The sequence below is a fragment of the Crocodylus porosus genome, unplaced genomic scaffold (assembly GCF_001723895.1).
Source record: "Crocodylus porosus isolate Cpor-Errol unplaced genomic scaffold, CroPor_comp1, whole genome shotgun sequence".
In the NCBI taxonomy this organism is placed as follows: Eukaryota; Metazoa; Chordata; order Crocodylia; family Crocodylidae; genus Crocodylus; species Crocodylus porosus.
Window position 1 is genome coordinate 3,694,895 of NW_017728933.1, and position 27,340 is coordinate 3,722,234.

A 27,340-nucleotide genomic window follows, 5' to 3' on the forward strand; every position below is an offset into this window, starting at 1 on the left:
ACAACTACCTCTGGGGCAGGGGCTGCCCCCACACACCTCTGACCAGCAGGTCTGCACAAGCACTCCAGGTCCACAGCCCCACCACATGCACCACACAACCCCCACACCCCCAGCTACACTCAGCAGACCAGCTCCCTATCCAACATCCCACCCATCTTCCATCTCCCACCATGTAGCTACAACAACCCCTCACCAACACCACCACTGCACAAGGCCAGGGGTTAACACACCCACCTGACCTGACTCAACACACTTCCAGGACCAGTGACTCAGCCACAAACCAAGCAACAACCACCAGCAAACACCCTCCCTCCCAAGCCCCCACCTCCCAGAGGGACACCACCCCAACCCACCATACGTCTGCCTGGGGGCAGGATGGCACGTGGGGTGTCATCAGGTCAGGGAGTGTGTCAGTCTCAGGTTGTGCTGCCCTCCCTCCCAGAGGGACACCACCCCAACCCATCATATGTATCACTGAGACCCTAGCCTCTCCCCTGGCACCCCTCACTACAGCCCCCGCCCCCATGACCAACGCATGCTTCCTCACGCTGCAACACCTCCACTGCTTAGACACACACAGGCGACTTCCTAGCCCAATACCAGCACCTCACTCTCACCCACAGCAAACAGCAGGTGTCCATCCAAGGGAGCACCCCACCACCACCTCCTGCCACACAACAGCCAAGGCTCCCAAGAAAGACAGCGGGACCCCCTGGCTCTATCGCTGGGGTTCAGATCAGCACCCTCCCACAACAGGACATCATTCCCAAAGGACTCAATATGTAGTATCTTCTGATTACCACACACAACTCCATATGCTTCACAGCTCGACAGGACAACTTCAGAGACTAGTAGAAATCATCTTCACCTCATCTACTCAAAAAGAGACCTACTCAGGAAGGAAATCAGTACATGCTACAACTTAAGAGAAAATTCCAGCCATCTTCCCTAACACCGTGCAGACAGACTACCAAAGACTTTCTACAACATCTATCCAACATACCAAGGATAAATGGAACACGATATCAGATTTCCCAGCCACAAAACAACCATCAGACATACAACACCAACACCTTACAACACTCCGACCTCACACTTGACTAAACTGCAAGCAGCAACCAACCCTCAAATATCATCTATCTCTTGCTACACACACATACTTCTCAGACCTAAAACATCTGTCCACTCCAAAGGCCTGCATTTCTGTCCAGAAAAATACCCAAATAAGATATTCACCGTGGACAGCTAAAATAATTCTTCCAACACCCCCACCTCCTGGAATATGTCCACAATGTAAATGAATTCACTTCCAATAACACTTCATCCTCTGACAATTTCAAGGAAAAGATCAATCCCAAAACACCTGACCAAGCTTCAGATTGAACACCTCACAGTGGACAAAACTCTACCCTTGACCACTATATTGATTGCTTCAGGGAAATAATGAAATAATGAACAATACACACCACCATAACCACCTCTCCCTCTCCAAAAGAAGAGCCATAGAATCCCTAAGATCCAACCACCAAATAGCCATAAAACCATCAGATAACAGAGCAGCCAGTCATCCTTAACCAGGACTACATAAAATAAGCCCACAGACAAGTCTCACACACCACCTACTACAAAAACTACAGAAAGAACTACTCCCCTTGTCATCTTGAAACTCTCTAAATGACCATCAAATCATTTCCATCAGAACTGCAAGAAAAGCAAGAGACCTTGATCCCCTCCCACTACCTAACCCAGGAACTTTTGACAGGCTCCCTAAAATCCACAACCAAGGGAACCCTGGCAGACCTATCCTATGCAACCATGAAACCTTAACTGACAAAATATCAGGTTTCATCAAATCAATCCTAAAACCACTTGTCCCCCAAAGACCACGTTTTCTCCAAGACGCAATAGACTTTCTACAACAACTTAGAAACACAGACCACCATCCCTGCAACATCCTCCTAGCCCCTGTGGACATTACCAGCTTATACACCAACATCCCACACTGGGATGACATCCAAGCCTGCCTTACATCTCTACAAAAGCAACAGGACAACTCAGAGGACAAACCCAAAGATATGACTGACCTTATACACTTCATTCTCACTTTGAATAACGTACACTTCATCCAGACCATGGACACATCTATGGGCACCAAAATGGCCTCACAGCAGGCCAACTTTTTCATAGGGCACCTGGAAGATTTCCTCAAAAACTGCACCATCAAACCCTTGCTATAGTTAAGATATAGCAATGCCATCTTTATCATTTGCACTGTAAACCTGCCATCTCAGACTGAGTTCCATCAGAAATCCAACAATCATCACCCCTCCAGCCAACTATCTCTTGAATACTCCAGCACCACCATCTCCTTTTTACACACAATGATCACCATCCAGAATGGTCAAACAGACCACATTATACAACAAACCCACAAACCAACATACATATCTTCACAGAACCAGCAATCAGCTTAAATACACCTAGAAAGCTGTAATATACAGCCAAACCTTCCAATACCATCGCATTTGCACTGAGAACACCCAGGATTGCCACTTCCCATCTTAAAAAGGCTTTCACTCAACAAGGACACACTTCCAGATAGATCACAGTTAGCCACCTGGATACCATGTGAAGAATTGCTGATGTACAGAAGGAAAACCCCCATGACACTCACACCACCGGTTAAGACATATCACCCCTCCCTCAAACCTATATGGAAAATCTTCAAACAACTGCAACCCATACTAGAAGAAGACCCAGTTCTAAGAGATCTTCCTAGAACCACTCATCTGAGGCTTCAAACAAGCACTGAACCTCACTAACTCATCACCAGAAGCAAACTACCTATGGCCCAAAAGAGAAAACATACCTAATGGATGCAGACCATCCATGACATGAAATGTAAAACCTGCCAGCATATCTCCACCACCACAATGACTACATCCCATCACCATTCCCGGATCTTACAGCTGCACCTCCAGACATGCCATCTCTCTCAGCCAGTGCACCAAATGCCCTGTTGGAAAACATGTAGGAGAGACCAAACAACTGCACACCAGAATGAAGGCACACTGGAAATCCAGCAAAGACAAAAATACCCAATGACCTGTGGGGGTACATTTCTCACAAGACAACCACTGTTTTGCCAATCTCTCAGTCTCTTCCTCAAAGGGAATTTACAAAACACTTTGCACATACAAGCCTACAAGCTTCACTTCATCAACCTCCTGGATCCAAAAAGCATGGACTACAGACAGTGGATTTATGACACCTTCTAACGTGACTCATATCTGACTCCCCAGGTACCTCTCCACTATTTACCACCTACAGTCATTCCCCTTCCCCTGCAGCCCGTCTCTCACCCACTGACTCCTCAGTTTACATCCATCTTTGCTGACTGCCTTTCTTGCATGCAGACCAGCCTCTGCCTTCTATGCTATCCATCCCAGCCAGGAAGAGCACACAGCGACTGCAGATGCTTCCTCAACCTGACCAAAGGGATTTATACACAAAAGCTTTCCAAGAAGAATTTTTCAAACTACTTGAGCTGGTCCAATAAAAGATATGAGATGGCTACAACCTATACCCCTGCCCACAAGCTCCTCTTACTTTGTGCTCTTCTCCTGACACACCACTTCCTCCACTGACAGACATGGCCCTGGGACCTCCCAGCCCGTCACCTCCCAAGTGTCATTCCAATGCTGCCTGCCCAACCTGCTACACTCTAAATAACACTGTCACGCCAGCCAGCCTGGCTGCCACCGGACATGAAGCCCACCGCATAGAGCGCTCACCAGTATCCCGCTTCAGGCCACCCTTTCTCCCATGCATCCTTAGCTGACGTGTCCCATCTGCTCTCCCCAGTGCCACCGCCTTCAAACCAACCACGCTGCTCATCTACTGCAGAGACAGCAGATATGGAGGGCAGCCCCATATTTACCCCAACTGTGTAGATGACACTCTCACACTTTACCACACAACCCACCTTTAGGCCACGGGACACTCCCCAGCCAAGACCCTGCCTCATCTGAGTGCATAGGCCTCAAAGGGAGGGCCATGCTCCCTACAGCCCACAAAGACCAGACCTAACCCTCTCTCCTCCCCCAATAAGCTCCCAACACTACACAGCAGCACACAAAGCCTTTCCTCCACTCACACCCCCAGGTGTCTCTGCCCTGCTATACCCCAAATCTCCTCTCACCCTAGCCCACCCACACCATCGCTTCCACACCCATCAGCTCAGCAACACTTCCCTCTGCACTACACTTCAGCCACCACTGCCCCAGCAGCAGCCCTCCCATACAGACAAGCAGCCAGCCCACTGCCACACACCCTGCTGTACCTCTCAGCAGAGGCCTACCAATGATGGCTTCTGCCCCTCTGGATATCCAACCTCTCCAGCACCCCAACAGCAGCTTGCCCCTGCCACACCCTTGCGCCTCATCCCTTTGGGACCATCACCTCTCCGACACCCCTCAGAAGACCAGGACCCCTTACAGCGCTCGCCTCAACCCACACCAGACATGCCTGCCACTGAGCACAGCCCTGCCCTGCCCACTCCTCCCACACCACCTTAGAGAGCGCCCCAGCATGCTGCTCCACAGGCCTGCTCTGACACTGGGCACCAGATGCCAGGCGCACAGAGATGCACCCAGGCCACCTGCATGCACAAGGCTAAGCCCAGCCCTCCTGTATCCTCCCCCAGACTCCAGGCAGTCCAGAAACAACGGGGCCCCTGGCCAGCTTCTCCCAGGTCCCCCTTTCCCAGCAACACACCTCCAGACAGGTTCTCCCACCCTCCCACCTGCAGAGCACAAGGGCCACGTGGCAACACAGACAGGCCAGCCTCTGCTGCTCCCCTCCTGACCACACCGCACCTCTTCCCGCTTACGCTCCACTCAACACAGCTGCACCCAAGCATAAACCTCTGCAACCTCCCTGCGCTCACCCCATCAAACTAGGCAGCACCCTGCAGCCACCAGCTGACCGCTGGGTCCCTCAAACCCCTGCTCCAGGACACCAAGGCTAGAGATGCAGGCACACAGCCAGAGCTTCCCAGCATCAGTACCCTGGCATGCCTACCCCCTACTCTGGCCCTCCTCTCAACCCACAGGGCCACACGTGCCCAGTTCCTCCTGGCCCAGCCGAACGAAAGCAAAGCCAGACCCCTCCACCAGGTCACCACCCATCTGCCCCACACAGCCATGGTCAGCAACACCCCACCGACCAGAGGCATCAGAGCTCACTGAAGGAAGCTGCACAGGCAGCACCCTCCCTGGCACAGGTCTTCTCCTAACACCCGCTACTGGCACCAAAACACCTCGCCAGCTCACGTCCCCATCCAGCCTGGCAAGTCCCCGCCCTGCCTGCCACACTAGGCCCCACTCCACACAACCGGCCCCCTGCCAACACACTGCCGCACCTGCCTCACAAGCACACCACATGCCACACAACACGGCAAGGCTACATCAGAGTAAGAAAGGGACCTACCTGGCAGGAGCCAACTCCACACGTCCGCTCCACCTGGGAGGTACTGCCTCCAGCCTGTCAAAGGAAGTGGCACTCACCTGAACAGCTGGTCCCCCTTCAGCTCCTCCATCACCACTACAGGCAGGCACTTACAGCACCTCCATCGCTGTACTGCCCGCAACACCCTGCCCCAACACACACAGCATCTTCTGCCCAGCTTCATCACCAGGGGTCCAGCCCAAGATCTGCCCACCCCACTTGGGGGACACCCACCCCCAGCTGAGACCCACCATGTACACTCGCCTGCCACCAGTTCCCCCCTCAGGGGCTGCACTTACCTGCTGAGACTCCACACACGGCCACTGCAGCTCCTGAAACCCTATCACAGCACCTCACATAGACTGTGAGGACACTGGCACCTCAGCTACACCCGGGGCAGGCAAGGCCATACTCCCCAATTTCCCTTCGCCCCTTTGGGGCCACCTCCAGACCCCCCAAGCAAGGGACCAAACCCCTCTCACAGCCCCAGCTCCCGCACACAGCCCAGCCGCTGCCACCCAAGAAAGACACACTGCAAACTTGGCTTCACAACTTTATGGAAGGAGGGGGCAGGGGAGTCATGCTGGAGGCCGCGCACATGCCCCAACACACAGCAGGACCTCCTCCAACAGACAGCGCCTGCAGCCCACTCTGCAGGCTGCCGGGAGCACGCACCCTCCGCCAAGACGCTCAGCAATCAGATGACGACGCGGCCCAGGCACAGTCCGCTTCTCCAGGCCCGTGCTACCAGGTTCCTCTCCTACAACTCCGCAACCCGAGGCTCTACCCTCAGCTGCCTCTTCAGTGCTTGGGGACAGAGGTGAAGATGCGCAGGCCATGCATCGCTTTGATCTCTTCCTTGAGTGCCTACAAAAGGAAAAACGACACCCCTGTGGACAGCCCAGGGGGCCCCGCGCACACTTCCCACCACCCTTACAGTATACCATACACTGCCTCCACCAAGACACATGCCTGACTCACAATTGCCAACCTCGACCCCGGGCTTCTGCCCCCCACCAGCTTTCCCTGCTCCTGGAGGAGGGCTACACCACACCGTGCCACTCAGCTCTCCTGACCTTGGCCCAGAGGCCTCCTGCTGGCCTTCCCCTGAAAGACAGCCACAGCTAACCTACACAGGCCACCTGACCGGCCCCAAATGCCCTGCTCTGCAGGCCACACTGCTGCTTCCCACTCCTCTGGCACATGCCTTGCCGCAACCAGGTCAGTCTGACCCCCGGCACCCATTCCCACACACAACCCTCCTGCCCTGCACCCACTTTACACAGCACCACATCTGAGTCCCTAGGCTGGCACTTCTGTTCTGCCCAGCTGCCGCTTCGCCCTACACCAGGCACAGCTCACACATGACTGACTCCCACATGCCTGGCAGCTCCCCATGGGAACTCACTTCCACACACAGCTGCCCCGCAGAGCCTGCGCTTGCACACCCAGCAGATCAGCAAAGCCTCATGCTCCTCCGTCCTTTGCACACCCACACCAAACCAAACCATCACCCTGCTCCTCAGCACCTGTGGGGCCCAGAGCCACAGCCCCAGGCCTGCCTGCCCACGGCAAGCTGCAACCAACTCCAACTGGAACCAGACCCCCACAGGATGACCTACCCTCCAGCAGCCTTGATAACAAAAGGCCGGCCCTGCCCAGCAGGAAACCCCAATGGCAGTCTCCCCCTGCCACCCCTTACCCCAAGCACCTCCCCACATCTGTGCCCTGCCTGCCGCTCCCTGCTCACATTTCTGCTACAGACCCTGCCATAAACCATCCCATTGCACCGCTGCACGCTCCTTTCACTGACATCACCACACAGCTGGCATGCTCGCTGGTGCGCGCACACACAGCACACCCCTGGCAGATCACACCCTTCCCTCAGGCCACTCAAACCCAGTCTTGTCGCCCAGCAGCTGCAGGCCTGTCCATGTAACAAGTCACAAGCCGTGCTTCTCACAACCCTCGCCCCAACGTGAGACGCAGGCAAGGCAGCCCCCAGCAACATCCCACCAAGCCACATGCCCGAGCTACTCCAGGCCTTCTCCGTTATATATACAACACTGCTAAGGGCTGCACACCATTTCCTCCCCTGTGGGGAGACTTTGCATCACTCCCCAGCAGGACACCCCCTCCCCGCATGGCACCAACACCTCTGCAAATTCGCCCCTCTCCTGGGAAGCACAAACTGCCCCAGACTCTGATGAGACCCACACTGACAAGGTATGCCCCCCACTGCCAGCCGGAGCCCTCTTCTCCTGACACAAGACACTCCCCTTTCAGACCCCAAGATTTTGGGCGGACTCTGACTCACCCTCTCCACTGCCCCTTACCCGGCTGGCATCCAGCCTCCTGCCCCAAAGCCCTGCCCTACACACACCCACTGCCTGGGAAACACAGACATTCCCACACACCACTTTCCTGCCCAGTTTTATCTAGCGTGGGCTCAGAGCCGCCTGCCCTGTGCCACCGGGCCCCTCACCTGGTTCACCATTTGGTGCTGCTGGACAGTTCTCTTCTCCTTGAACTCCTTCGACTCTATGTGGATTTCATACATGGCCCCACAGCCCCCTGCAAGACAGAGACACACCAGCTCAGTCACGTCTCACACCCAGGATGTCCCAAGCACCTCCCTCTAGACACCCTGCTCTCGCCCGCTCTCTCCGCAACCAACTCATGCTCCCCTCTCCCACAATGACATGGCACATGGCCCACAAACCCCAAACCAGTCGTTCATCCCCGTCTTTGCCCCTGTGCTCTGTGGGCCGCATTCACTCGGTCTCTGCCAGACACAGGCTAATGCAGGGGTCAGCCGCCTGTGGCCCGTGGGCTGCACCCAGCCTACAGAGCCCTTGGACCCACCCCTAGAGAGGGCACCTCCATGGCATACAACAGCCAGAGCCTTGTCCCCTGCCATGCCACATCCCAGCCAGGCACTTGCCCCATGCCACAATACAGCTCTGCAGCAAAAACAACAGAGGGAACCAGAGGCAGCGGGTCCCATGGCTTCTTGATAGATAAAAGTGCTCCAAGACTCCTGGGCTACCAGATCGGCAACAAAGAGTGGCTATCAACAGGCATGTCCCAGACTGGATACTACATCCCAATGCCATTCCACGTGGATTAGTGTAGGGGCCACCACTTTGCAAGCTGCTCCCGCCCCGTCCGGGCAGAGGGACAAATAGGGAGGTGGCCGGGTCAGCAGAGGACGCGCAACACTCCAGAGCCCCGACCGCAACAGGCCACAACATGGCAGACAACGGGCACTAGAGGCAACTGCGAGGCGATGCCCTGGGGACCGTTCCCCCAAGGCAAGTACCCACACAGAGGGCCTCCCCAGTTGCCTGCACCTCCCTAGCACCGGGACCACATTCACAGTGGACATTTCCCTGCCAGCCTCACTTTGCCATTCAGCATCAGCCCCCACAGACAGACTCCACAACACACAGAATCTATCATATGCCTACACAGGTGCCCACCAAGATCATCACAGGCCTACAAGGCTGCCAAACCTGAGAGGCTGCCGAACACCTGGACAGGGTCCACACCACAACACTCAGACTGATCAGGGATCCAGGGGGGTTTCCAAGGCTAGGACTGTACAGCCTAGGACAGACATGCTCCAGACGAGGCAGGATACACGTCACCAGTATATTACACAGCGGCCATGAAGTCCCCAGGGATCTCTCATTGTCTCTCTCTCTCTCTATCATGTGGCACTAGGGGACTGCCTTTGGGACCAGCAGGTCACCACTCTAAAGCCACTTTGCAGAAGCTCTTGCATACGATGCCCTGGGACCCTGGTCCCTACACCGTGCCCTAGACATCTGTCGGAGACATCCATTCCCAAAGGGAGAGGCCATATGCATGCAAAACAGGACCCTCCTGACAGACTGGCTGTGGCAGACTCAGGGGGGAACTAGCAACTTGGCCTTTCCAAATCCTCTAACAGCTCAAAGCAGCAGAGCCAGACAGCCCAGGGGGATGGATGACACACACTTCTGGACATGCCCCAGGCACCCTCCCCCAGGGCTTTTGGCTATCCAGATAGACAGAAGCTTGACAGGAAATGACTAACCTAGTTAGGGAAGCCACTAAACACATTGCAGCAGAGTCCCTCGAGTTCCCCTGGCAAACACCTCTTTCCCAGACTGGGTGCCAGACTGCTTGGCCAGGGCCAGGAAGAGGTTGACTGGAAGCTTTCAGGACTTTGGGGGCTACGCATGGAGTTTGGTACACAGGGAAACCAATACGGCACCACTCTGCCATAGCCACCACACAGTCCCTGGCCGAGAGATCTGACCAGGACACTGGCAAACAGAGGTGCTGCACCACCAAGCCTCAAAGCCTCGCCAGCTTTGCCCTCTAGTCTACAACGCTGTATATGCCAATTAAAACCAAATTCTAAGGGCACCACAGAGAAACACCACCCAGACCATGGACCCAGCTGAGGACGGCCATACCAGAGCCACACAGGCAGGGCCTACCACACCCTGCCACACTCGCACGCAAACCAGGCCACAGAGAATGCCAGAGGCAAAGATTTCCCCGAGGGACATCTCCTATGGGACAAATGCCACAGTGGCTGCACAATGCACAGCATTCAAAGGCTTCACTAGGTCCGTCCCCACCACACTCCTGGTCCCCTAAAATGGTATGGCCCCCAGAAACCCTGGCCTGTCCGTATTTCCTAGTGCTTCTCAGCTCCAGGACAGCTCCAACATCACAAAGAAGCCTGGTCCCACAGCCAACGGAAACAAGCTTTGCTTGTGCTGCATACAGAGAATGTGTTAAAAAAAAAGGCACGGGGGAAAGGAAAGGCAAAACCTCACAAGCGCCCAGGGCATGCTATGAGCCTCCAGCCCAGAGGGGCAGCCTCACTCCAACAGAGTAATGGAATGGCACAAGGCCGCAAATACCAAATTGGCCACTTGCATTCACCCTGACATCACCCGAATACCACCCACCCTGCACCAGGACACACAGACGCTGCACAGACACTCCGAGGCACCGTACAAACGGACCGCTCTCGCCAGCACTTGGATCTGCCACCTACCAGCACAAAGCCTGTACCCCAACACGACAGGAGAACAGACCAGCTCCGGGACAGCCACTACCATATCACCACATCGGACGTCCTTCTGGGACACCAGAGACGCTCTGCCACAGCACCTCTGACCTTCACCGAGCCACACAGGACACTGCCAGCAACAAAGATGTTGTAAGTGCACCGATGCAGGGTAACCCCTTGCCAGGACTGCTGGAATGGCCAATGAACACCATGCTGGAGACAGAGGAAGGACAAGCCTCACATCACAGCCAACATACACCATGCCACAAAGACTGGAGGAGGTAAAGCTTTGTGTGGCCAACCTCTTCTCTGAGACCCAGTGCCTGGGGCAGAAAGAACACGCCTCCTTCCGACACCAGCCGCCATCTCCCCGAGCTGGCAGAGAAGTCACACTTGCCCCCTTATGGATTGGCTCCGTCAGAGCTTACATCAGTCCGGCCCTGCCATCAATGGAACTCATGAAACAACAATGCCCACAACAATCCTGACCTGTCACACGTGGCCCACACTGTCGGAGCCACAACCCAGCCCCTGTGCTGCCAGGCGGGCAGCCCAGGAAAGCTGGTTCATTTATCACATGGAGGTCGGGACCCCACCAAGTGTAGGCACGCAACTCCAGTCTGGCAACTCACAAGAAACCCATGTGAGAACAAGAGACATGGGGTTTTGGGGAGACACTTGCTAGAGACTAGCAGGACAGGTCACTCTACCTGGATGACAGGCACAAGGCCTGGCAATGAGGCACTTGCACCACTGGAAAACTGGGGAATAAATGGAGCTCCAATGGAGGAGATCGCCGTCAACCAGGACCTAGGAGATCTCTACATTAGCCTTCAACGCAGGCAGAAGTTACGGCCAATCCCTCACCCGAGCCACTCCTCCCAGGGCACCAGTCCCTAGACACAATCCACATTCAGGTGGCAGCTCTGCCACAAAATGGATCAGCCACAGCAGCAGGCAAACCTTTTGTGGTGGACATGCCACAAATTAGCCCCATACCCCCCCACAACTTCCACTCTGCTTCCCTTCTCCTGCCCAACCTGCTGCTCCACTTTCTGCTTCCTTCCTTGTGCTGCCTCCACAATCTCCTGTTCTGCTTTCCGCTCCCTGCCCAATTTGCCTGCCTGTTCCTACCCCAGCTGTCACACATGTGCTGCAGGCTGGCCACCGCACCGCAACACCGCACCTCGCTGACGTCCACCCCACGCATACTGTGGGAGCAACACATTGAGATTGGAGACCTACTCCCTCCAGGAGGCACCTGATCCCTACACACAGTCCCTGCACCACACCCCCAATCATCAGGATGGGCTCCAAAGCAGACCCAGGGAACTCCCAGCCACCATCCAACCTACGCTGCCTGCCAGCTCCATTAAGCCAACAAAACTATAGGATTCAGCCCAGACAGCAGGGGCTTAAGCAGCATTAGGCGGGGAGGGCTTGGACTGGCATACCACCAGGCCTCAGCCAGGCACCAGGGAAAAAAGCAACTTAATTTTAACACTTCTGAGTCCTGAAGTCTTAGAAAGCCTCTAACAGGTGGCCAGCCTGTTAGGGAAAGCACCTTCCTACCCAGGTTTTGCAAACCGAGCAACTACACAGCCCTGAGTGGGTATCCTGGCAAGCTGGCAGTTGAACAAGAACTGCAGTTCAGGATTGAAGAGCAAAAATCCCAGGGGAGTCTACGTTTTTAGACTCTACTGCTTGGCTACAATATTAAAAAGCTGACCAAATAAGGTAGAAACTTATATTACAATGTTCCTAAGAGGTGCTACTGGAATTATTAGCCATCCATCTATTCTTATTGCCTATAAAGGCTTCATCTTTGCTTACTGTTAGCTTGGCCTATCATCAAGCCCCTCAAGGTACTCAAGACAGCCAGGCCACTTTTACACTAGTTTCTTCACTGCGCCTGCCCCGAGCTGTCTAAAATAGTTCACACCTTGTGACAGTCTCTCACCTGAGCACATCATTCACCTGTTCCTCTCTTAGTCAACCTAGAATCAGGCCACCACAAGCATCTCTAGAACACCCAACCCTCGAACAGCTTCAGACTTACAAAAGGCTACAACAGGAAAGTGACCTCAGAGTCACAAGTCCCTAAAAGCCTCCCCTCTTCACTCTGTGATAACCATGCTACTACTCGTGACATGTCTCCAGACATCTTTCCCGCAGCCTTGCCACTCACAGCACATATTTTAACCAGCCAAACCTGACAAAGGATAACAATCCACAGGCAATATGCAGAGGAGCAATACAGGTGATCACAGGCACAGAGGGGTGATGTAGGCTAAGGTTCTCTGTCCTTGATAATGACCACTTGGAAAGGGATAAGATACAGGCAGTGAATTACTGTGCGTCACAGAGACAGCACCCAGGGATTTCTCTCTCTCCCTTTCTCAAGACAGCAGACCCACAAGACTCAACAACCACCTATTAGGTAGTGTAAGATTGGTGTTGTAGCGGTCCACAAAGGATGCCAAAAGCAAGAACTTTCCTTGCCTCCTGCATCATTTCTGGACCATCACGGCTACAGGATTGCTCTTGCACTACCGTTTCTTAGGTCTCACTTAGCCATTTCACATCTAACACAGAGACTCTTGTCCTCGTGCCACTCCATCACTGGGTGGCCCTTGTGAAGAAGTTGTCCTTTTCGTCTGCCTTCCTGCTCTGAGTCTGCCCAGCCCCCTCTTTCAAACTGGCTGCTGGATCCACCTGGTCAAGCTGGGTGACTGGGGTGTGACAACTCCACAGGGAGGGGGAGCTGCTCGCTCTTCCTTTTCTCACAGAACAACCTGGTCTCTCTACCTGAGGACTGCTGGTCTGCATCCAATACTGCCTGTTTCTGGTTGGGACTTAGTGATAAGGTCACAAAAGCTTTAAAAGGGGTCACTCCGTTTTGGAGGTAGAAGTCATTTCGGGACACTGAAACAAGCAACAGGCCTCCAGAGCTCCATCCATCTCTGGATGAACATGTGAGTAACTTACCTGAAATTAAGCCATTAATTTAGGATTAAATGAACTATCCATGTATCAAAAGGGCCAACAAGCCCATTCTGCTTTGCTCAGGTAGGTTTTCTTTCAATTTTCCCTTGTTTTGGATTCCTTCCTCACTCTTTCGTCAATAAAGCTATCTGTTACAGCACACCTTGCTGAACATGTTTATGTGAATGAGACTAGCTTTTAAAGCCCCCTTCGCCTGGCTAGCTATGGTGCACATAGCTTTTTACTTTCCTCCTGTACAGGAGGCTACTTGTGAATACTTCAGGCTAAAAGAAGCACCCCAAAATACCATGGTGGGCTAAGCACCCCCAAGGTCTGCAGAGTCTGTGTACCCCAGGCTGCACAGAGCCCTAAGAAAGACCAGGGCCTAGGTGGTAGCAGCAGTTACCTCAGGCTTGCAGGTGTGCTCCAGGAAGTGAGCTGGCCAGACACAGGCACCCCAGACGCCACAACAACACATGGATCCGAGAACACTGGCCAGCGCCCACTGCCCCGACACGCACCCCAGGAACCTTTGTATGCTGCCCAGGAAAACTCTGCCTGGAGGTGCACACAGGGGAGTGGGGGGAACACAGCCCCACCACTGCCCTGGATCCCCTCAGCCACTGCATACCTTGGTCTGGCCCAGGAGGAGGCTCACCCTGGGGCTTGGTGGTGCTTCATAGGCACACCATGTACAATAAAAGGAGCATGGGAAGTCCCGATGAACGGCACCCTGGACCGACCCAGGAAATGCCCGCCACACAGACAGAGAGCACCCCACCAAGGCTGCAAGAGGCAGAGATTCTGGAGGAGGTATCAAGAGACACCGCCAGATGAGGATGCTCAGCTGTGGGGGAATGTGTCCTGGCACTGCCAATCCACTCTGCTGGAATCCCTGTTAGCCCACACTGGACAGGGGCCTAACCCTGTGGGCCATGGGCAATACATTCCCCGCTGCAAAGGTGCACCCGGGGATTCCCCAAGGCAGGCGTCCATAGGTAGGGAAAGTACCAATTCCTCACTTGCAGAGATGCACGCAGGAAATGGCACATCTGGGAGAAAAGGCCAGGGCTCCCCACCTGCAAATGCACCTGAAAGACCGCGTGGGCCAGGTCAGTGTACAAAAGCAAAGCCAGACAGCCGCTCCCTAGGAAGCCAGACAGCACAGGCAGCTCCAGGACAGCTGCTCTGTCCCTCCAGAAATGGAGACCGACTATATCCTGCCGAAAGACTGCGGGCATTTGTGGTGCACCAAGGAGCACAATTTCCTTGGCCTCCATGTCACCCCAAACCTTGCTGTGCCAGCACCAATGCAACATTTGTTTCCACCCTTTTACTAAACCAAATGTAGGATTCAGGAATGCATCCAAAGGCTTGCCTAGTTCTACCTCAACCACAGGCTTCATCCAAAAAATAAATCACTCCTAACTGTCCTTGCTCCTCACAGTGCTCCTAGACCTTCACAGCTACACCAGGGCTCCCACACCAAACGAGAAGCCAGGCTGGGCCCACAGCACAGTAGGGAGGCTGCCCGAGAAAAAAGGCTCCACTTATCAGGCAAAGGTCAAGCTCACATGAGCCACAACTCAGGCAGTAAGTCCTGCAGTTAAATGAGCTGACCACAATTTGGGGGAGACAGCTGCTACAGGCAAACACTAAGAGCAGCTCTAACTGCACTGCACCCTGAGAGCCGGGCAAGCAGTCGGGTGCACTGCTGCACACTCAGGACAGAAAAGGAGTGCAACCAAAGGAGGAACTAAGAGAGATTCTGCATTGGTCTTCCTGCAGAAACCTGTTAGGGCCATTCCCTCGTTACACCCGCTCCTCCTGGGGTAGGCACTCACCGCCACAGACCCACCTCAGCAGGAGATGAGGTTTCAAAGAGAACAGAAGGGCTACACCAGAACACATCACCAGGCCTGGATGGCACTGACCCCAGAACCCTAAAGGAGCAAAAACCTGGTATTGCAACATGACTTCCTGCAGTAACCAAGTTACCTCCCCACACAGCCGCCACACCAAGAGACGGAGGGGCTCCAGAAAGAGCCCGGTGAATGGCCAGCCCCCGAGTCCACCCCCCCTGCCATGCAACTCCATACAAAAAATAAAGCACAGGCCTGGCTGACCAGACAGATGCACAGGACTTCCCAAGGAGACACTCCATGGCTGCTCTATGCGAAGCCATGCCACAGTAACTAAGCAGAGCTCTGAAGCTCTTGGCAAGCAGGTGGTTTGGGAGGGCTCTCCTCAACCGACTGCATCTGGACCACCAAGAAACCTTTGCCCAGGTCCCCTCTCAAGGAAGAAACTGGATCAACAAAGGAAAGCAGGAAAGGCCACGATGCAGACCAGACATCGGCTAACACGAGTCCCGGTCCTACAACCCACAGGCTGGCAAGAGGAGACTTTGGAGCCTCCACACATGGGAGCCACTTCAGAGGGGCTCGTGCCACTCCACATTACACTGCTACCAGATAGCTCAATGATGCCATCGGCAGGAAAAAAAAAACCACAGTAGGAAGAGGCAGCAGCAGCAGCCAGGCCCTTCCACTGACCCACCTCTGATCCATGCTGAGTCTGTGCAGCCTGTTGCCCAGAAACATCACTGACCTCTGGGACCCTGAGCTACTGGCTCAACAGCTAGGAGCATGTACTAACGGTCAGCATCCAGATGACAGGCAAGTTACCCCTGTGATCCCACAGGCTGTGCTGCTCTGCCAGTTCATGGTCACAGGCCCTCAGGAAAGGACACCGTGTGAAGGGCCCTGTTTGCAGGGGCACAACATGGTTCTGAGCAACACAGGCAGAACAGGATGGGCGGGCACTGCTGAGGACATGGCCGACGCCATGGAAGATGGAAATGCCCATGGGTATATGGAACGCAACGCACGTGGGAAACATGCCGTCCGTCCAATGACACCAACGTGCAGAGGGCTCCCGCATCCACAGTTACCACACACCAAAGAGGCCTCAGAGGCACTGTGGACACTGCACCAGGAGCCTCTGCTCCTCACCAAGCACCAGTCACAACACACGTGCACTCGACTACGAGCGACATCCATCTGTCAACATTGCTGGCAGCCCCACCGACACCACCGCATACGTTTCTGAGCTCTGAGCCCTTGCCAAGGATCTAGAAGCACTAGCCACAGCAGAGCAGAGGGATTTCTATCTCTCTGCCTCTCAAAGCGCTAGCTGTAAGGCACCTCCATTTCCCTATTAGGCAGCTGTTCGACACCTAACAAGGGGAAGCACTGTTCCACCTAGCACACATTGACCTTGCGGACCTCAAAACCACCACGCAGACCCACAGCTTGACCTACTTCACAGGAGGACCAGATAGGGCCCTTGCTCCATACTGACTCGGGGAGGAACCAGCGAGTCAAACCTCCTCTGACAGCTACCAGCTGCTGGGCAAGGGGAGCAGGGGGTGGGAGAATCTCAGGAGGCCTCATTCACCCTCCCCCTCAGCATCCATGCTTCAACACTAGGTGAGACCTGCCTATCAGCTATACAGACAGAAGGGGGAGAGGGGAAGCTAGGTAGATGGAAAAACTAGGAACCTCCCTCAGTGACAGGGAGACAGCTAGGGACAGCAACGGCAACCTTGGGACCAGGCACAAATTCACAGAGTCAGAGAGAAGTGGGGCTGGAAGGGACCTCCAGAGGTCACCTGTAGTCCAACCCCCTGCCTGAGGCAGGATCAGTCCCATCCAGACCATCTCAGACATATCCATCATCTAAACTCTCCATAAGACTACCGTCAGCCCTGACACACCACAAACATCACACCCGAACCTGCCACGGGGAAAGCTGGGGAACCACAGCAGCCAACACCCTGACCTGACCAACACAGCAGCCAACACCCAAGAGATGTTAGGGCTCCCACACCAAATGAGAAGCCAGGCTGGGCCCACAGCACAGTAGGGAGGCTACCCAAGAAAAAAGGCTCCACTTATCAGGCAAAGGTCAAGCTCACATGAGCCACAACTCAGGCAGTAAGTCCTACAGTTAAATGAGCTGGCCACAATTTGTGGGAGACAGCTGCTAAAGGCAAACACATACAATTAAGAGATCTCAGGAAGCGGGGTCACACTCCCAGCTACAGAGGAAGGCAACCCCCTCCCCAGCGGTCCCTATCAATCTGACCAGGGGGTGAAATTCCTTCCTGACCCCAAATTGGGGGATCAGTCTGACCCTGAACAGAGGGTAAGACCCTCTAGCTAGGAACTTCCAGCTTTGTTCGCAGGAGGAGCAGAGGCACAGCCCAGTCTAAGTCCCCAGCCTACACAAAATGCCTCTCGGGTGCCTCCCTCACCAGACTAGAACCCAGGGACTTAGGTTTAAAGTTGCCACCTAGCAGGGGAAAACAAACTCATGGGAACTCTTTTCCAAACAGTACACAATCACCCTGTGGCCCTCATCGCAACACAATGCTGGGCGGACCCACATTTAAAACCAGTTCAAAAGGCGATGGGGCAGAATCGCGCAGAAGAAAGTCAACAGCATTCAGACCATGGTACATCGGGGGACACCAGCGATTTTGACCCTTCAAAACCTCCAGTGACTGGAAGCTACCACGGGAGAAGAGCAGAGTGGGGAAAATCCTGGACAGGCCCCATTCATCCTCCCCCTCTGCACCTGCACTCCGATACTAGGTGCAATGGGCTTATTTGCTACTCACAGACAGTAACCTTGATCCTCTGGGAAACTATAAGCCTGCCTTCATTAGAGGAAGGCCATTAAATACATCAGAGTAAAACTCTGGGACAGCGCAAGAAGAATCAGGAGCAGAAGTGAGGTGCTCACCCGTTGACTCTCAAATGTATTCAAGGAGCCACTGGACAGCACCCAGTAAAACTCAGCTGGGAGACGTGCACAAATGAGACAAAGTGAGGCAGCTGCACAGTTGCCCATGATTTTTCCTAGTCTGGTAGATGGGCACTCTGGCCACAGCCAAAGGCAGGGTAACCAGAAAGTCCTGGCACTGGCTGGGGCTATGTACGGGGCATGTCCAAAATAAAACATGTGGCAAGGACCTCAGGCACCAGCCTCTGGCCTGGACCATGAGCCACCAGCCCTGGATGGCAGAAGCAAACTAGAAATGCCCCTGGAACAGAGAAATGCTGCAAGAGCAGACGCTGCTATCATGCTGCACAATTCTGTTCATCCTCATGCTGCCTGGGTACCTTGCAGTATAGGGCAGGAGGCAGAGGCAACTTTCCTGGGCCCCATAACTGACCACTCTCTCAAGGCCTTATTCCAGCTACCTGCTACCCAAAAGGCCAGGTATAATGCAGGCCTAGGCAGGGCACAAGATTTGGTACAAAGGGTCACTGCTGCAGAGCCATTCTGTGACAGGCACTGTGTCACTGCCTTTACCCTTCTTCCAGAACAAGAGACCGAATGCAAACGGCCCCAGCACCTACACAAATCTGAGTGGACCTCTGGGAAAGCAGTCCTGAGAAGCACCAAGGACAGTTATGACCTGGCCTGCTTAGTCACTCCACACGGGAGACGCCTGGGAAACGCCCACCACATGTCACACACCTAGACAGAAAGCATGCCACATACCAGCCATCCTGGTCCCATGCCAGGCTACGGAGGCTAGGCCAAGGAAAAACACTTCATTGAAATAGCACGTTAGATCAAAATGAAGCATGTAAGGAAAGACGCTCACCTCAGGCAAGGCGCTGGGAACCCTGACGAGCACAGAGCTACAAGAGAGGCAAAGGAGACGCTTGCTAGAGACTAACAACATACCCACATCAGTTCTAGGTCTGCTGCATGCAAGAAGTCATCCTAAGGGTCAGCTGGACCACGGTTATCTAATGGGATAAAATCAAGGCATTGAGGGATCAATGCAGAAGGATACCACCAATGCTGAGAAACTAAGACAGCAGTCTGCGTTCATCTGTTACAGAAGAGGTTAGGGTTGTTCCTTCACCAGAGCTGCTCCTCCCAGGGCACCGGTCAGTAGAACCGATGTGCAGTGGGGCAGCAGCCGAGGTGGTAGCAGAAATGGAGATGTTGGGCTAAAGGATAAAAAACCAGGAATGACAACTAATGGGCCAGTCCAGGGTCCCCCAGGGATCTGTGTTAATACAACCACAGCATAACATAGTCTAACTGATCCAAAAAATTCAGAACAGTAAATCGAGGTAGACTGCAAAGACTTACTGAGGGCACATCCCACAAACCATCCAATGGGCACAAAGAAGGATTTTGCACATTCAAGCCAATGGCCGCCACAAGGACAGATGATGTTCAGTATCATTATGTGCAAAGCAATGTACATGGGAAAACCTAAGGCAATTCATCCACGTCCTGCTGACAGGCTCTATGTTCTCTTTTTCCATGCAAAGATGAGATCTTGGCGCCATCAACAACAGCTGGCTTACTACATCAACTTGGGATGAAGCCTCAGTCAAAAAGGCAATTCCCCAGTTAAAACTACAACCTATCTGAAAGCCAGAGGAGAGACACCCATTGAGCACTGTTCACCATTCAGGTTGTCGCACTGCTACAGCAAGATAGAAGAGCTAGGAAGGGGACTGAGAAGACCAGCCAGGATGATCAGGAGAACGGTAGACCTTTTGTACACTGAGAGCTTACACAAGTGAGGACTCTTCCGCCTAGGAAATGGGCTCTTGAAGGAGACTAGTATAGATCTCTAGACTCCATTAAATGGAGTACAGTACATTACTACCAGTTGCTTAATTTCAGTGCCATGCAATATCAAAGCCAGGGGCTACATTTAACTCTTAAGTGCCACATTTAGAACTGCCTCAAAAAAGCTCTTTCCCATGCACCAAACCATTATGTTGCAGACCTCCTCGTCACCCAGTACTGCATGCACTCGTACTTGGCCCTGATTAAAGGAGGAACCAGCCAAATTCACACAGAAGAGGGCCACTGGTTGCTACAAGGAAGGCAACTTAGGGGGCAGACTCGGAGGCAGCCCCCTCTACACCTCTGATGGCTGGAAGCTGCAATGCAAGTGAGGTGAGGGGGAGATTATGGCTACACCCTACTCCCCACAGAGTCCACCCTCTGACACTAAGTGACACAAGATGCTAGTGACGACTCTGAAATTCATGCTAAGCTGGGGCCTACTGACAAGAAGTTAAAATCCAAAATACTGATGCTAACTGAATAGTGCAAGAGGATGCAAGTTCACAGCTAGGCCATCTGAGAAGAAACAATGAGGTATCCCTTCTAGCTTATCTTACTACATTCATGATTTCAAGCAGGCTCCTAGTTGTCTAGTATGTAACTGTATTAAATGTTTATCCTTAATTAATTAGTATGGTAAATATTTCTCCTGCAATTAACTCAAGTTATGTACAGAAAGAGCCATTCTCCATATGTGATAGATGTCTCCTCCTGATTTATTTATGTTTTGACTCGTGGATCCCATGATTTTCCAAGGACACTCCCCAAAACCTGGTGTTTTTCCTGGTTATTAATCAGTTTTTTGGTATGTACCAAACTTAGTAGAAATGGATAACCTCTCGTCACAGAGGAAGGCAATTCATTCAAACTGGAACTTTCCAATACCCAGGGATCTCGGTATTCCATTCTCCACAGAAAAACAGAGTAAATTGTGGATTTTACCTTTAACTGGAAGCAAATGCGAATTTCTCATTTTACCAGAGAAACCCACAGATTTTGCCATTTTCCCATGAGCCCCAGGTAGGGCTTGGGGCCACAATGCATGGCTGCAGAGCCCCAGCAGGGAGTAGGACAGCTATCCTAGCTAGGACAGCTGGAAGACATAGACTGTCTCTGTTGTCACCTGTTTGGTGAGAAATCATCACCTTATAACTAACTACTGAACTCTGCTTTGGTTTGAGCTCATTTGACCTTGAATATTTATAGTAAATAAAAGCCTTTCTGTTACTCATCGAATGGGGTGCTGTGTCAATCCCTTAGGCTAATTCAGAACCCTAGGGTTTTTTTTACTTGCCGACAGTTATGGAACCTACAGCCTCATCCAGGCACTGACCATTCCCAGGAAAGATCCATGCATCTTCAACAGTCCACAAAGGGAGATACCAGCCCCCAGCACCACACCTCAGGCTCCATGCACTTGCCTCCTCCACCACGCTGCTCTGCAAGCAAACCTGGAGGCCCTGGCTAGCTCCGCTTGTCCCCCAACACCCGCCACCACAACGCCATGCACCAGACGCAGCCAGCCCAAAGGCTTCCGCTTACCGGAAATATCCACCACCTTGATGGCACAGGCTTGGGGGAACTTCTCCTGCAGTACCCGCATCACCTGGGCCTCCCCTTCTGTCTGCGAGGCTAGTGCCCTGCACTGAGGCGCACAAAGGAGCAGTGCCTGAGGGTAAGGAGACACTGGATGAGGTGGGCAGGGGGCATCAGTGCCACAGCAGCTGAGTGGAATTGGGGCCTGCTATGCTGGGCAGGAGCCCCCAGGCCCGGGCCCTTCTGCCTCCACTGCCTAGCAGCTCCCTCTGCAGCACGTGCTTCCTGGGCCGGGCAACGCCCAGCGCGCATGCGCCGAGTCCCGCCAGCAGGGGGCGCGCTAGCATAGGTGGCATACCCAGCCCGCGCCGAACAGCGCCCAGCGCGCATGTGCCGCATGCCACCTGCAGACGCCGCTACCATTGGCCGAACTCCAAGCGCCCGCATGCGCGGTACAGCACCTGCAGGAGGGCGCCGCGGTTGCTAAGCAATCCAGCGACAGTCTTCCCCAGCTAAGAGAGGGCACCCTAGGCACAAGCGGGGACCCGCACCCGAGACCCCACCCCCCGCCGTACCCGGCTGCTGCCCCGCAGCAACCCCGCGCCGAGCGCGGCCGCCGCCATGTCCGCCCGCAGCCCCTTCCGGTGCGGGGTGATTACGTCAGCGGGAGAGCCGGGATACCACACGCGGGAGGCGGGGCTCTAGCGCCCCTGGCGGCGGGGCGGGGCGGGACGGGGCGCGCCCTGCGGCCGCCCCGGGTACCTGCGCCGTCCGGCCCCCGGACCCCAAGCGACGGGAAGGGTCCAGGCCACACCCGTTACGTACGCGGCGCACAATGGACATGCCTCTGCGTGTCGCTGGCCTACGCTCATGGCGCACACAGTGGCTGGCCGCTTGTATGGAGTCGTGATCCCACTTCCAAAAGCCTCTCAGGTCCCCGGCACGCATTACCTACATGGCGCACGGTGGCTCTGGTGTGTAATGAATGGGAGACAGCCACATGCGCCGAGTTGTGATGTCATCCCGAGAAGCCTCGTAGGCTCCCTGCACACATTACATACATGGCGTGCGTGGCGGCTCAGGTGCCGCCAACGTAAGGCAGCCACATGGGCAGAGGTACGAGACCGCCGGAGCCGGCCCGCCATAGCGTTGGGGCTGGGAAAGGAGCAGCTCAAAGGCTGGTTTCTGGCCGGGTCACCTGGGCGGTGGGGGCATGGCCTGGTGCCAAGCGCTGCCAGCTGTTGCCCACAGGGTTCAGTGGGGGCTGAGCCCGCTTGAAGCCGGGGCTGGGCTGGATGCATCTCAAAGCAGCTTCTAGCCCAGCTTTCCTGCGACTCCTAGGACAACTCCTAGCGTCTGGATCACAAAGCATCTCAGTCCCCAGCAACTTGCAGGGGCCACCCACAGACCTAGGCTGAGGTCTCCAGCTGCTCAGGGCGCAATGCAGCTGCACTTCGGGTCTGGGCCCATGCCCACAACACATCAGGTCCCCACAGACACTTGGGTCCAGACATCCATCCCCCTGGACTGCTGCGCTCAGCACCAGGCAAGACATTGGCACTGGAGGCCAAGCTCCCCTGCCCCAGGTGCTCGGGCAGGATCTAGCACTCCCTGAGGGCAGGGGAGAGGCCCGAACAGCCTACAGTGGCATTCGGATGTGACACCACCTCCCAGCTCTCCTGGCATCACTTGTGGGGCCACCACAGGGCACTGGGGACAAACAGGGCACCCACGCTTCGTCAGTAACTGTGGAGGCACAACGCAGGAATGAGGGGCACTGCCCAAACACTGTGGGGGCTGCACATCAGGAGTGAGGAGCACCACTGGTGGTGGGTGAGTGAGGGGCACTGGGAAGCAGGAGGATTTTCCTGCTGCCATTCTCAAATGGGAGGGTCTCATCTCCAACTCTAAGTTCACACCCAGCTCCAAATACTTTCCCACTTACTCCAGTGCAGACTGTTTGCCCCACAGAATCACCCTGCTGTGGTGCTGGGCGCTGGAAGTGACACCAGAAGTCACAGCTAGTCCAAGCCCTGCCTGAGGCAGGATCAGCCCTGGCCAAACCAGCCCTGATGCATCCATTGTCCAATCTCTGAGCAAAGGCACCAACTCAGCCCTGACACAGTACCAGACCTCACCCCTGCCCCTGCCCCTGCCCCAAGGCAAGTGGGGGATCACAGCAGCTGCTGTCCTGTGGCTGCAGGAGATCAATAGATGCTCCAGGGACCCCAGGCCCAGACCGTGCCCCCACAGCAGAGGAAGGTAAAACCCTCCAGTCTAGACCAGTGGAAATCTCTTCCTGCCCCCAGTGCAGCAATGATCTGAGCCTGAGCAGAGGGGCAAGACCCTCTAGCCAGGACCCTTCAGCTTTGGTCCTAGCAGAAGCGTTGGCACAGCCCCATCGCCAGCCCCAGCCTGGGCTGCACCCCAGAGCCTCGGACGGAGGCTTCAAATGCCCCTGACACAGGTATCAGCAGCATGAGGGGAGATGGCCCTGGACCCAAGCAGGCACCAACGACAGGAAAGGACACAGAAAAGCAGGGCTGGCAAGAACTGCATAAGGCTTCATCCTATCCATTGGTGCCAAGGTTTCCCACACAGAAGGGCCTGGGCTTTGCTGGCACCACAAGGACAGCCCTGGGCCCAACCCTGGCTGGGGAGACCCAGCCTCCAAGAGCCCAGCAGCTACATGTGGTTAAGGCCTCCCTGTGAAGCACCTCCAGGGCTTGATGAGCAGCAGGGACCAGAGACTCTTCGCTTGCCCCTGGCTTGCACCTTGCGACCTCTGTGGGAGGTCTCAGCAGGCCAGATGTATGGCTTCTAGCTTGGGTGAATGCCGTGCCACATGGCCTTCACCTTGGGGTCAGCCATGCCATGTGGCTGCATTCAGGGCAGGGGCCAGCACATGAGGTGCTGAGGACACATCACCTGTGAACACACAACACCACGTGTCACTCACATGAGAGGCATGCAGGAAGCTACCACAAACCAAGACCTCCATACTGAGCCAAGAGGCTCATCCTCCCCAGGCAGCACTGATGCCTACTTGCTCTGCAGCGACCTCCTAAACCACTTCAACATGGCACCCACTGCCCCATTAGGACGTGGCCTCTTCGAGGAACTCACCCCCAGGATTGTGGGATGGGATGCTGCTCTGATCTCATGCCCGTGGCTTCCCCCCAGGCCCAGAGACACTGCTTGAGAACTGAAGATCATTCTAAGCAGGAGGGGGCCTATTTGTGCACCCAGAAGTCATGTCTTTGGGGTGGTTAAATGCAGCTCACTCACCTGTTTCCACTATACCTTCTCCCAGCTGCATCAGGATGCTCAGTGCCTCATGGCTCCCATTTCATTCTTGCTGCCAGGGATGGAAAGCCACAGCTCTGGCTGCCGCCTGGATGGTCTTTGTCTGGCCCAGTACTTAGCCATCACCATGGCCATTGCTTAGCTGCAGGCACCTGTCTTGGGCAACGTGCTCCGTCTCTGCCAGCATCATGGGACAGTGCCATGTGCATTCCTCCTGCCACCGACACCCCAGGCCACAGAAACGGAGCAGGGCCCCTGCAGCTGCAAAGTGGTTCCTGCATTCAACAGACTCACTTGACCACATGAGGACCTTGGCAACTCTCTTCCCCTCTCTACCTTGGTTTCCCTGTCTGCGAATGGAGAGGTAACAACGCCCAGGGCTGAGAAACGGGACACACTATGACTGAGGTAGGCAATTATTTCGGGCAGAGGGCTGCTTACTGAGTTTTGGCAAGCTGTTGAGGGCCGCATGGGTAGCCCCGCCCCTTGATAGGTGCATCACCCCCTGGACCAGAAGTCCCACTCCTAACTCCTGACCTTTGCCACTGGAAGTCCCTTCGCTTACCTCCGCAAGGGATTTTTCCATCTCAGGACCAGAAAAATACCAAATTATATTCTAAAAAATGAACGTCTACAACATTCATTAATTTGACTTTACAAAATATTTTTTCCCAGGTTTACATGTGTTTGTGTGGTGCACATAGAGGTGATCTCACAACAGCTTAAAATGAAGTCTTATGCTTGTATGTTGTGGAGGATGGGTGTATGGGATGTGGGTCGGTATGGGGTTTGTAGGGGCATGTGTATGGGGGGAGGGTGGCTGGGCTATGTGAGGAGGTGTGGGTGTGGGGGGTCTGTGTTTATTGTCGACCGAGGGGGCTGTGGGTGCATGTGTATGGTGGGGTGTACATGTGGAGTTTGCCCTACAAACACACACACACACTCTGCCATGGGTGACTGGTGCTTCCTAATGCTGGGGAGGGCATCAGCAGCCGACCGGGGTGCCGGGGACAGAGAGGGAAAAAATTTGCGGGGGAGGCTGAGTGAAACTCTGTGGGGGCAGGGGGAGGGGAAAGGGCCATGTGGGGAGAGAGCGAGGCTGGGGCTGGCACCGGGCAGAGCTTGGGCTCAGAGCCAGGGTCCACTTCACCAATGCAAGTGCTCCTTTCCCCACGCCAGGGGTCATTGCCCAGCACCAGTGTCCACTGCCCCCCAGGCCTGCACTGGCCCTAGCTGCCTCCCCATACCGGCCCTGGTTCAGCCCTGGCCTTACACTGCCCAGGGGGGTCTAGAGCTGGAACAGGGCCAGCACTGGCTGCACCACTGGGCCAAAAGAGACAGAGCTTCCAGGACCTCCGCCCCACCTAAGTTATCCCCAGTGGCTCCTGCAGAGTCATGGCACCGGGGAGTCAAGGGGGCAAGTGCCCCCCGCCTCCAATCTTTGCATGGGGCAGGGCAGGCTGCAGCTGCGAGGCAACATGGGCTCTGCCTCCAGCCCTCTGCACCTCGCTGCAGCCTTTGAAAGCAGTGCAGTGCCATGTGTGTCTCACCACCGGGTGGGCTGGGTAGCGAGGCACATGGTGTTGTGCTGCACCACTTTCAAAGGCTGCAGCGAGGTGAGGACCAGGCAGGTCCCAGCTCACTACACAGCTGCAGCCCACCCTTGCCCCATGCAAAGATTGGAGGAGTCCACATGTCCCCCGCTTGGCTCCCCAGCACTGTGACTCTGCAGGAGCTGCCAGGCTCTGCTTGTTCCATGACCCACCCAAGCAGGGCTCCATTCACCATGAATGAGGTCCTGACCAGGCTGGGTCGTGGGGCAATCAGAGCCCAGAGGTTCATCTAGGGCCACAGCGTTTTGGAGCCAAGGAGTTGGGGGAACGTGCCACCCCTCCCCCAGCTCATCTGCAGTGCATGCAGTGGCAGAAGCCACCGGGCTCCAACTGCCCCACGATTTAGCCCAGCCAGGCCAGGTCACGGGACAATCCCCATAGTGCAACATGGAGTGGAGCAGGGGCGGAGGTGAATGTTTCTCCCCTGCCCCTATCCCACTCCCTTCTGTACTGTGGCAGGTCTTGATTCCCCACCCCCTCCCCAAGAAGAAACCTCACCTACCTGCCTGTGCCTGCTATGCTGGGCTGGCGCTTCTCTCAGGGTGGGCATGGCCAATCTCAGGGAGCGTACATGCGCCCACGTGCACTCCCTATGCCACTGCACTCTGCCCCTGCCTGCGCGCGCGCGCGCGCACACACACAC

At 54.9% G+C, this 27,340-nt stretch overlaps 1 protein-coding gene across 2 annotated transcripts; it reads right to left on the minus strand.

Moving 5' to 3' along the window:
• Positions 1-6,048: 6,048 nt before the first annotated feature.
• Positions 6,049-22,437, minus strand: BOLA3 (bolA family member 3). Of its 2 annotated transcripts, XM_019545985.1 has the most exons (4): positions 22,354-22,433; positions 21,785-21,911; positions 7,994-8,082; positions 6,159-6,375 (listed from the first exon to the last, which is right to left on the minus strand). In XM_019545985.1, exons 1-4 carry the CDS (start codon positions 22,399-22,401, stop codon positions 6,310-6,312), a joined length of 330 nt encoding a protein of 109 aa, XP_019401530.1. In that variant the 5' UTR covers positions 22,402-22,433; the 3' UTR covers positions 6,159-6,309. The 2 variants fall into 2 exon arrangements, with proteins under 2 accessions (XP_019401531.1, XP_019401530.1); XM_019545986.1 differs by lacking the exon at positions 7,994-8,082 and having other exon boundaries at positions 6,049-6,375; positions 22,354-22,437.
• Positions 22,438-27,340: the final 4,903 nt, after the last annotated feature.